This window comes from Labrus bergylta, chromosome 11 (genome assembly GCF_963930695.1).
Source record: "Labrus bergylta chromosome 11, fLabBer1.1, whole genome shotgun sequence".
NCBI classification, from domain to species: Eukaryota; Metazoa; Chordata; class Actinopteri; order Labriformes; family Labridae; genus Labrus; species Labrus bergylta.
In genome coordinates, this window is record NC_089205.1 from 18,762,883 (window position 1) to 18,774,630 (window position 11,748).

Genomic DNA, 11,748 nt, shown 5'->3' on the forward strand with positions numbered 1-11,748 from the left:
CTTGTCTCATGTATTTTTTCTATACTTCCTGTTTCATTGAGGTTGCTCACGTGCCATGCATTACAGCACTGGATGCCATAAATGGTATATTATTGATGCTTCTTCCTAAGTAATGGTGTGACAGAAGACCCAAGACAAAGGCATGACAAAAGAATTATTGGCCCAATGAAAAGATACTACTGTGGGCCCCATAATAATAATAACCCCTATTCATAACTCTTGTGACCTATGAAAAGCTTCAAAAAACGTTGTTTTAGGTGCACAGACGGCCTAGCGGTTAAGTTGTTCCACATGTATTGAGGCTATAGTTCTCAGAATGGTCGACCCGGGTTCAAGTCCGGCCTGTGGTTCTTTTCCTGCATGTCGTTCCCCACTCTCTCTCCTGATTTCCTTCTCTACCCACTGAACTATCCAACAAAGAAAATAAATCCTAAATCTTTGTTTTACACCCTGAAAATTGGTTTAATTTTAGATTAAGTGGAGATTGTCACAGCAATACTTAAATAATAACTTTAGTCATGTATAAATGTTATAAAATAAGAGTCGATGAAGTGCTACAAGGCAAATGACAAACTACAGGCGACTAAAGAATCCACACTACATGGCCATACCCAGGACCAAGGGACAAGAAAGAAGAAAGGGTAAAAAAACAATAAAAAGCAGTCAAAATAAATGGAGGAAAAAGTCGAACAAACAATCAATAAAGAATAAAAGTCATAGGCAGAAACTAAAAATATAAAAGTTAGAGATGAGTTAAAGACAATAAGAAGACAACAACACATAACAGTATCATGTCTATGAAAAGGCGTTCTAAGATGTCAGTGATCCTGCATGTGTTATCTTCTCAAACAGATGTTCAATGGGCCCTGGTGGCAAAAGCACAATCTCATTTAGATTAAAGCCTTGACTTTGAAACAACCAGAAGGGCCCCACTAGATAATATATGGCTGAGGGCTATCTCATAAGGGGGTCAAACATTCTGTTATGTAACTAGGAGCCAGACCATTACATGTTTTAATATGATGGGAAAATATATATACATGAAATTGGACGGTTACCCTCAATATTTGTTCTGTCTTTTTTACACTAAAAGAGTAGAGTATCATCTCACCTGATTTTAGAAAAACATTGTGTTATTAAGTACTGTCTAAAAAGAAAATACCTGTGGCCCCTTCCTCTAGTCCCCCAGCAACACCACCAGCACCACGACTGGACTGAACCGATCAAACCAGAACGTGGTGACAGAAGAGAAAAGTACAAACAACCTCAAAGACAGAACATGATGTCAGAAATGGAGAGAGCTGGACTCGCAAGGAATGATTGAAAAAGTATTTTGGACTGCGCTGTGGTGAAAGAGGGAGAGGCCCGAAGATGCCTATTTAATTATCTGAACGCGGTCTGCTGAAGAGGATTAAGAATGCAAAGAGTACTTAAATCCAGCAGATGGCAGTGATGGGACTTCTTTGATATCCAGCTGCCACTAAAACCAAAAGAAGAAGAAGAAGAAGAAGAAGCAACGCGAGATGTGACGTGCATTTGTAAACAAAGGTTAGCTGGTCAGCCTGGGCAAAGGAATGCTGTCTTAACGAAATTAGGTAAGTGAACAGTCTAACAATTAAGTATTAATACTTATTTACAATTTTTGTTGTTGTTGTTGTAATCCAAAGTATCGTCCGCTATGGTGCGTACTTATTGTGCACATTGTTTCCCACATAAAATGCTACCTTTCATTAATTAAGAACATTTGTGACACAGTTGATGCATTTTATTTTCGCCAGATATTGTAAAGTGAAAAATGCAAAGCAGCATCTTCTCTATCCATATTCTCCATGCTACTTGGAAAAGGAAACATTGCATTGTAAAACCTAATCCCACTTTGTGTCTGGTGACCTTACACTCCTCCAGGATGTTGTGTGAAGTCCTGCTGTCATCACTATGGTTCCTGTTTGTCATCTTCTGGGTGGAGACAATAAGTGTTTGGCTGTTTCTGTCCATGTTTTACCAGGACAGGGCATTTTACCACTGGGGAGACGGGTAAGAAGTTTCCACTGTGAATCTTAAATTTGTGACTCTTAAGTTTAAAATAGTGCCTAAAATGTTCTCTGACTATTCTAAAGACACAATATGAAGTAATTCCCATCTACTTTGTGGTTTTCTTCTCGCTGTGGTTTTATTAGACTTCTTGTGCTTGCATTGTGTCTCGCTTTATTAAATTCAGTGTCACACATTAACTGAACAATTTGACAGCTTTGTGATGCTGGTTATCCAGGATATGTTGGATTGTGACTGCTAGGCTCAAAGCCGGGGATAACCCAAAAGGAGACAGAATGAGTCAAAGATCTACAGTATGAATGACATGCGTTTTAAGTTAAAACTATAACCCTTTTCACAGTGTCGTCATGAATTGCGTTACAGCGTTGTGAAAGCTCAAGAGGCTGAGGCACAACGTGTGAACACGCGGCGAGAGTTTAAACACCCACACAGCGCTGTTCATCCCGCAAGCTGTGACGTTGCACATTGCCACCGTCTCGCCCCTGTTAGGTCTCTGTTACTACACATTGCAGATGAGGTGTAACAGGGGAATTATTATCCATCCTTCAGTTAGCAATATGTACAAGGCAAATGTCTGTTTAGTTTTTTCAAAGAACCCAAACTTAGACACTCTGGGCATCATGCCCTTTCTGAATCATTAGATTGAAAAACACTCAAAGCTTAATGGTTCATGTACAATACGGAAGTAGTGTTATCAGTACTTGTTTCACAGGTTAGTGAATATTACATTTTTAACCGTATCACTCTTTCGATGTTACAGGGTATTTTCAGATGATCCTGGGCAGATGATTTACATGTTAAGCAGGCAAGACCATGATTAAATGAATTCAATCACTTGAAATACAAACTGTGTGTTGGTGTGGAAAGTTTTAACATTTCTCTTTCCACAGAGTCGATTCACGAACGCAGACAGAGGTGGAGACCTGAGATGGAGAGAGATTTATAGCCGGGCTGAATGGACTCTCAAATGGACGGCTGTTGCAGTAATGTGACTGAAGACCATAATGAAAAAGCAGTAGCTGTTTCCACCCTGCACTAACTGACTAGCACATGGTTGTGCTTTGTCCTTGTTATCTTGTGTAAAAGTAGACCCACTTGTAATTATAGGCAGTGGAGAGTTGCTGCATGTACGAAGACTGAGCTAAGAGGTAGAGCCTCCGTATTTAATGTGTGTGACAGCCACCACAGTGTCATTTAAGCAAAGCCAGTACCATTAAAAAGCACGGCTTAGAAAAGATGAGCTTAGTGCTTCATTGTGTCTTTAAACTCTAGTCTAGATTTTCACAGAGTTGGCGTTTTGGTCATACTGCCGTTCTATGCAACTACAGCTGCTTCTGTCTGCAGCTACATATTGTGTCAGATATCAGATTGAAGGAAATCTGTTGGATGGTTGGCGTATGAATGTTTTTAAAGATGAAAGGAAGTTTTGTTGTATGTTTGATTGAACAACCATTAACAGTGAGCTAAATATTGAATATTTGAGGTGTTGGAGACATGTACTTTGGTTTTGATATATATTTTTTTTTAACAAAGCAGCTTGATGATTATGAATTCATGCTCTTCTTCTGGAGTCCAAACCCTCACCTAACGTAGACAAGCTGATCACATGTACAACACCAGTAAAGCATTAAAGCTCATTGACATACTAATACTTCCTTTTCTTTGTCATGGATTTCATATATATATATGGTTTCCTTTGCGGGCTGATGGATTCTGCCAGAGATGTACTTTTTGTACTTATGATGATCCACACTAAGATGGCATGATAACTAAAACGTCATCATGGCAAATGCAAAAGCGCCATCTACTGACGAAAATGTAGGAAGGCCTGGAAGTGGACCTGACAGTGAAAGAAGAAATTTAGGAGACGTGATAATATGTCTGAAGACATAAAAAAAAAAAAAAGTGTTCCCAATGAATGAATCCGCTCTCTTAACAATATATTGAATTTATATCCAGTAAATGACATGAAAGTAAAATAGGAACTATATTATGTTCAAGCCTTTGACATTATTGATTTGGCAGATATTTTTGAATTGTTCTCTGTCTATTAAAGGATTTCCTTTTGAAGCAAACGAGCGTATTTTTGGTCCCCTTTTTTTTTTTGTGCAGCTGAGGCAAAAGAAGTGAAATAAATGTTGTATTAACATGCTGCAATGTAGACTTCACATGCCAGGACGCTAGGGGGCGCACGCCATGCAGCAAAGCCTCACCATATATGAATCTCTAAAACACTACCGGTGTCCTCCTGTCCTACCGGGTTAAAACAAACCAAAAAAAAAAAAAAATGCAGTTAACGTTATAAATAAGACTTGATAGGTGTTCGTTGTTTAACCAGGGGGAAGTGTTTTGTTTGTAAACCGACGTATCTGCGTTGGATATTTGTACAAAGATTGAACTTTGAGTTGTGAGCGGTGTGTAATAACAACATGGCTCCAACGATTCAGACTCAAGCTCAGCGAGAAGACGGACACAGGTAAGTTCAAAAATGCTTTAACGAGTCCAACAGCCTGATGTGTGTTCACTTTCACTCACCTCCACGTTAAGTGTTAGCGTATATTTACATTATTACTCAGTCTCAATCACCCTTTTGAATAAAGAAATAGTTCCTGTTCGTGCCAAGTAGACGCCAAATCGTGTGGCTAACAGTGATGCAGAAAACAACAGCCTGTCTGAACGCATTCATGTAGCAGAGCTTTTTCGAGGAGAGTTCACTTTTGATTTTTCAATCGACAGCTTGACTTTCTCATTTGTGGCAATATGTTCCCCCTCTTTACGATAGTTTCAAAACATAAAATCCTATGTAAAATATGTCAAAGACTAGTTGAGGTCTGCATTCAGCACAGTAAACTACAGGTTCTGTCTATAATAGGACAGGTGTTACATCACCCTCTGTTTTTTGTTTTTGTTTTGTTTTTTTACACAATCAGAATAAAGATGTGGTATACAAATAGTGTAATTCTTTTAGTGATCCTCAGTTTGAGTTATTATAAAAAAACATCCTTCGGTGTTATTAAGCTCAACAGAAGAGATGCTCATAGATGTCTTTTTTTCCCCCCCTTCCAGTCGTCAGTCCTCACACAGAACTGTTCCAGAAAGGTAAGATTCAGCACTGTTTCGACTGTTTTTACTATTACTGTGTTAACCGGTTTGTGCCCTTTTTAAAACCCTGAATGTGCGTTTCCTCTTATTTTTCGGACAGGTCAGGAGTGGTCTGCAGGGTGAAGTACTGCAACAGCCTGCCTGACATCCCCTTCGACCCCAAATTCATCACATATCCATTCGACCAGCACAGGTAAACATCCGATCTCTGTCCACAGAACACGCACTGACGAACGCAAGACACAGCTTTTACGTTAGTTTTCTTGTGTGGCAGGTTTGTACAGTATAAAGCCACTTCTCTTGAGAAGCAGCACAAGCATGAGCTCCTGACTGAACCAGACCTCGGGGTGACCATTGATCTCATCAACCCAGACACATATCGCATTGACCCTAACAGTAAGTATTTAGTTGTTACATGTTACTTACTAGTGTTTATTTATTAAGATGCTTGCATGTGTGATCAAATCTCTTGAGTACACTGAACCAATCTTTTCAATCGTCAGTTCTGTTGGATCCTGCTGATGAAAAGCTGTTGGAAGAGGACATCCAGGCTCCATCCAGTTCAAAGAGGTACGCCTACTCGATAGAGAGCCTTCATTTGTTTTAGATTTATCTGGAGAGTGTTAGTTTTAACATTCCTTTTTTTCCGTTTAAGGTCGCAGCAGCATGCCAAAGTTGTCCCGTGGATGAGAAAGACAGAATATATTTCCACAGAGTTTAACAGATATGGCGTTTCCAACGAGAAAGTGGAGGTCAAGTAAGTATGCAAAAGTTGTTGGCGTTGAAATGACCTAATAGAAGAGAAGCTTATGATTGCATGTGGGTGAAGAACAGGGACGCATTTAGAGTTAAGGTAAATTGTTTGTTTGTTTTTGTATTTGTATGAATAACCTCGAGTGTGTTTGTGTTCAGGATCGGTGTATCTGTCAAACAACAGTTTACTGAAGAAGAAATCTACAAGGACAGAGACAGCCAGATTTCTGCGATTGAGAAGACATTCGAGGATGCACAGAAATCGGTGGGTGAAGAATAAAACCCAACGCTTGTTGCGACTGCAGTATTTGGTAGACATTAGACTTTGCAGCTCCAGTTTTTTGGTGAATGGGGCAAAATAACTGTGAACACTGGGGTTAAATAAAACCTCCTGTCATGCTGTAACTGCTCTTTGCAGTAGAGGACTGTTATAGTCAGCTGTGAGATGCAAATTGACATATTAGGTTATAATGTGCATGTAGTCTTGATTACTGCGTGTATAAGTGATTTAAAGAATGTCTTTGGATTTTTTTGTCCTCCAGATTGCACAGCACTACAGTAAACCAAGAGTTACCCCAGTGGAGGTGCTTCCTGTGTTCCCTGACTTCAAGGTGAGTTGTAACTTCACATGGTTTACCTATTTTTATAGTCGGACTCATTGTGGTCTGAGATGTACAGGGAGGGGAAACGATGACAATAAAATAAAGCATAATTATATGCAACAGCAAAACAGTCTGTTCAAAGCTGTTCTTGTCCCTTTAACTGGATAAAAACAGGCACTCCATGGATTCAGATATTCAATTATTAGAGGCTTGATATTGAATACTCTTTCTCTTTCCCCAGATGTGGATCAACCCATGCGCTCAGGTCATCTTTGATTCCGATCCTGCACCAAAGGACCAGTCAGCACCAGCAGGAGTGGAAATGATGTCTCAGGCCATGATCAGGTATTTTCAAAATAAACGTGGTGGAGAGTTTGTGTTTCAAAAGTAACGTTTAGCATGAATGCTGATTGTCAGTATGTTTGCTGTCCCTGCAATACAGAGGTATGATGGATGAGGAAGGAAATCAGTTTGTGGCCTACTTCCTGCCAAATGAAGACACCATTCGCAAGCGCAAGAGGGACTGTGATGAGGGGATGGACTACATGCCTGAAGATCTGTAAGTGATACATTTATATTGAAGAAAACCTGCCCTTTTTTTGTCTTGTTTTTAGGAATGAAGTTGTTTATTTGCTTTTCCTATTTCAAATTATGTACCAAGAAGTAAATATTGTTTTTTTCCCCTGCCCTGTGTTTCAGGTATGATTACAAGATAGCCAGGGAGTACAACTGGAACGTCAAAAACAAAGCCAGCAAGGGTTACGAAGAGAACTACTTCTTCATCTTCAGAGACGGAGATGGCGTTTACTACAATGAGCTCGAGACGAGGTACGTTGTTGTTAAGAAAGGAGGCTTGTGTGTTTTGATTTATCTGAAGTGTAGATCTGTAAAAAAATTGCATAAATATGTTATTCACCGAACTAACTGCAGTGCCACCCTGATATGTAGGACTTAAATCAGAGGTCTGTTAGGCTTCTTACTCTTACAAGCTTTTGTTTTGTCCTTTTTTTTAAGAGTGCGTCTGAGCAAGAGGAGAGCCAAAGCTGGAGCACAGTCCACCACAAACGCAGTGTTGGTGTGTAAGCACAGAGATATGAATGAGAAAGAACTTGAAGCCCAGGTGAGTGAACGGTTTCCTTCCACTTTTTTATATGTTTACTGTAGTGTTGTAGTCGAGACAGCCGAGCACAAGACCGATTTGGAGTGCTACAACACTAGTTTACGGAACCCTTTATTTGTTTGTTTGTTTGACTTCTGGACGGTACTGTTGCTTTAAAGGAGAAGGAAACACTAAATTATTCTCTGAGTTACAGTTTTTTATGTAACTGAAGGGTACTGTTTTGTTTTTGTTTTTCAAGACGGGGTGTTATTTCAGAACCTACACATAGCATTGATTTCCAACTTGACCTTACTAATGCAAACTAATGCCTTGAACACTTATACTGTTATCTATTGGCTTAGATAAAGAAGTCATTTACAGATGAGTAATCACCTTTCAATGTGTTTTTCAGGATGCGCGTAAAGCTCAGTTGGAGAATCATGAGCCTGAAGATGAAGAGGAAGACATGGACAAGGACATGCAAGATTCCGGTCAGTTATTGTTTGTCTCTACCACTGCAATTGTAATGAAATACTTTTTGCTGTTGTCCGCACTAGAGTTACAACTTAATCGTTAACCGTCTGTACTGACTAAAGCATTGAATCTTTTCCTTTCCGTTTCTTTTGTATTGTTTTCTTCAGGCGACGACAAAGACAAAGGCAGCGGCAGCGAGGCTGAGAACTCTGGCAGCGAATCGGAGAGGGAAGATGAAGAACAGGAGCAAAGGGGAGAAGAGGAGGAGGACGAGGAGGCCAAGCGGAAGAGGAAGGAGAGCGTCAGCGGAAGCGAGAGCGGCGGAGAGAGAACCCGAGAAATGCGAGACGAGGAAGAGATCTTCGGAAGCGACGACGACAGCGACGACAACGAGCCCAAGAACTCAGCGAGGAGCAGTGGGGGGGAGGGCAGCGGGAGCGAGGACGAAGGAGGAAACAGAGGAGGCAGCAGGAGTCGCAGCGCATCTCCGGCGCGGAGCGACCGCAGCAGCGACCGCTCGGAGAGGAATCAGAGTGGGAGTGGTAGCGACAGAGGCTCAGATTCCAGTGATGCTAGTGACAGTGAATAAGGTCAGGGATCTGGACGAGGTGATGACCACCTGTCTCATGTGTACGTATGGCTCTATGCTGAACGTGATATTATCCAAGTCTTGGACTGTAGTTTTTTGACGACACAAATGAAATCAGATACGTTATTAATGCGTGATGATCCCTTCAACACAGTTTTTTATTTGTAGACTTCACTTGCCCACAGGTAGCTATGTGTACGCCATTCCTGTGTTTTTTGTCTATCACATATTCAGTACAAGATCATGTAAAAATGTCTTTGTTCTCCCAGTTTTTGACGTGTCTTGGTAACACGGCATTGACCTGTTAATAAAAAGGTGACATTTTGTAAGAAACTCATTTGTCAAAGGCTTTTTTATTTTATTTTATTTGTAATGAAGTTAAGAACCACAAAGTAAAAGCATCAATGTAACATCCAATTTTACAATCACCTTGAGATGTGCTGGACTGTCTGATCTCTATTCTAATACTACTTGCAGTTAATTACTATTCAATGCAACAACAAAAAAAGACAAAAAACTATTTTTACAGAGTTTATCACAGGATGTTATTTAATAGCCAGGCTATACAAAGGGAAAGACTGAAAGTAATGGAGATCTCTCAGATTGAGATTCAGCGAAAAAATGCCAGCTGATTCTTGAGCCACTCCTCTGACAACTCATCAGCACTTCTCGTTTCAAAGACCTTTAGGGTGAAACAAGGTGACAAAATCAGAATCTAAACAACACGACATCTCAAGCTTAGAGATAATCACTCCTTAATTTCTAATCTGGTGGTTAATACATTCTAAAGGAGAGGAATCACAACAATAGACACATTTAAATGTATGAAGAACCTGCTTAACAGGTTGTCAGTTAATTTGAGAAATATGGTAAGTAGGATTTTCTCTACTACATAATTGTCAAGTTTCAGTCTTATGATTGATGGATGAATATTTCATAGATTCAAATAGTTGTTACATGTATCATTGAAGGCATGTCTCCAAACAAGAAGAATATCAATATCTTAAGGGGGAAACATTGGACATTCTTTACATGATTCCTCGTCATTGCACGGGAGTTAAGATGAACTGGTTTATTTTTTTGAGGTTAAAATTTTGAAGTTTTTACCTTGGTGAGCTGTGCAGCTTGGACCAGCTGATTCTTGCTGCCTGCATACATCATCTGCTGCTCTGGCTTACATCCTGTTTAATCACATTTTCTCAAGTTATTCTTCAATTTGGCAATCAAACACACCTTAACAATTCCACTAAGGACCACATAGTTGATCATCATAAGAATGATTTTATATCAATACAATGACATAAAATGACATAATGAGATAGATGATGACTATTGTGTTTGATCTGTATCTACTTACCCATTGGACTGGAGTATATGAAACAAAGAGGGTAAGACACTCTGCCATCTGCATGGACATATTTGTAGCTGTAGACCATAAATGTGCTCTACTGTCAAGGAAGGTCAACTTTTTCAAGAGTGAAAGCCATTTCTCGTGGCATCTTTGCACAACATCGGAGGATAAGTTTGTCAATATACATTTAGTGAATTTGCAGCTCTTGTTACATTGATAAAGACATTCAGTCAGGATATCTGGGTTGCCGCTCTGGAAGTTCATCTCTCAACTCATCCAGTGAGATGTCCTAAAAGACAGAGTTATGTTTCAGTGGCTTGTAATGCAGAATTAATCTAAACACATGAAGGAAGGTAACATTCGACTTGCCTCATACTCCTCCTCGAGGATAACAAGCTGTTTCACCATGTCTATTTTCACTATGAAAGACAAAATGTGAAGGATTTTCTTCTGAGCTACATTCTTTGATATGCTGGATATGAATGTGTCTTTTATAAAGTTACAAATGTGTCACTTTGACTTAAAGCTATGTGATACTTACTTAGTATGGCAGCATTGTTCGTCTCTTTTCGGAATCTGAACTTTTCCAGTTTCTTTTTCAGACTTTCATCCACCTCACATACGACCAGAGAGCTTGACTGCAAAATGGCATTTATTAAAAAAAAAAAACCAAGAAGGAAAAATCACTCAAATTGTGTCACTTTAAGACATGTGAATAACATATCCTGATATATCTTTGCTTCTGATAAAGCCAATAGAAATGGTCGACAGAACAGAAATAGAAACAAAGGGGGTAGAGGGGGTAGTAGACGTCTGCTCATTCTCTTTAGATGTTGAGGTCTCTATCCAGCTTGCATGGATGCATTAAACATTCATGACACTATTCTGACATATTGAGGGCAGGAAATGTTTTTGCCGCAACATGCAAGAATGTAGTTTCCTGTCTGGTAGAGCACGGGGGATGGTAGACTTATGTCACAATTCTAAGTAAGCAATTTATACACACAATATATACCTTTGAATGACAGTCCATCAAATCCAGAACATTTCATCAAAAAAAGCAAAATATTTCAAGCAATTGCATCAGCTGTACCTACCATTCTCAGAGGATCTTTTTCTGTCTTCTTGTTTTCAGGGTGACGCTGTTTGGCTGAAACAGTTTGGCTGACAGTTACTCTCGGATTGTCAAGATCCTCCTTTAGATGTTAAGGGGAGGGCAGTCACAGAACTAGTGCATGCATCATTGCCTCTTCCTGTTTTAAAAAAACACAAGATGCCTCTAGTGAGCACGCCCAGTTGAGTGTTGCGTGAAACATTCTGGCCATCAAGGGAAAACAAATATGCAAAATAAATCTGTGAATACAAGCTTTTTGGACATATGCTATAACTAGCTTTATGTTACCATAAGCTGACAATCACCATGACTAAAATGATGAGAGGTACTTTTACTTCCCCTTAATTAACAGGAAAGCGCATCAAATAGAAACTTGCAGAGTAACAAATCCACAAATGAAAAAAAATAACTCTATATCACATCTACATGCAAATGTACAATGTGCCTTTGATTTTACCTGTAAATGAAAGTACAAAAGATAAATGCAGAATAGTGTACAGGCTAAACTTGCACCAAAATAAAAATAAAAAAGGCTTTTTGTCGCAGTATGACAAGTCATATTACAAATTTCTATTGTGGCAGGAACAACTCTATGGAGCTCGTACCGCTTTG

General features: G+C 39.5%; 2 protein-coding genes across 2 annotated transcripts; one reads left to right on the forward strand and one right to left on the reverse strand.

Annotated features, from left to right (window-relative positions):
- The first annotated feature begins 4,282 nt into the window (after window positions 1-4,282).
- paf1 (PAF1 homolog, Paf1/RNA polymerase II complex component) lies at window positions 4,283-9,004 on the forward strand. Its single transcript, XM_020654676.3, has 14 exons — window positions 4,283-4,528; window positions 5,119-5,151; window positions 5,255-5,347; window positions 5,429-5,550; window positions 5,658-5,724; window positions 5,810-5,911; window positions 6,067-6,172; window positions 6,450-6,518; window positions 6,751-6,854; window positions 6,952-7,068; window positions 7,209-7,337; window positions 7,524-7,629; window positions 8,021-8,099; window positions 8,250-9,004. Exons 1-14 carry the CDS (start codon window positions 4,482-4,484, stop codon window positions 8,669-8,671), a joined length of 1,596 nt encoding a protein of 531 aa, XP_020510332.1. The 5' UTR covers window positions 4,283-4,481; the 3' UTR covers window positions 8,672-9,004.
- Window position 9,005: 1 nt separating this feature from the next.
- On the reverse strand, window positions 9,006-11,275 carry gmfg (glia maturation factor, gamma). The gene is made up of 7 exons (XM_065960675.1): window positions 11,120-11,275; window positions 10,564-10,660; window positions 10,392-10,441; window positions 10,260-10,311; window positions 10,029-10,109; window positions 9,779-9,852; window positions 9,006-9,353 (listed from the first exon to the last, which is right to left on the reverse strand). Exons 1-7 carry the CDS (start codon window positions 11,120-11,122, stop codon window positions 9,282-9,284), a joined length of 429 nt encoding a protein of 142 aa, XP_065816747.1. The 5' UTR covers window positions 11,123-11,275; the 3' UTR covers window positions 9,006-9,281.
- Between the last annotated feature and the right edge of the window lie 473 nt (window positions 11,276-11,748).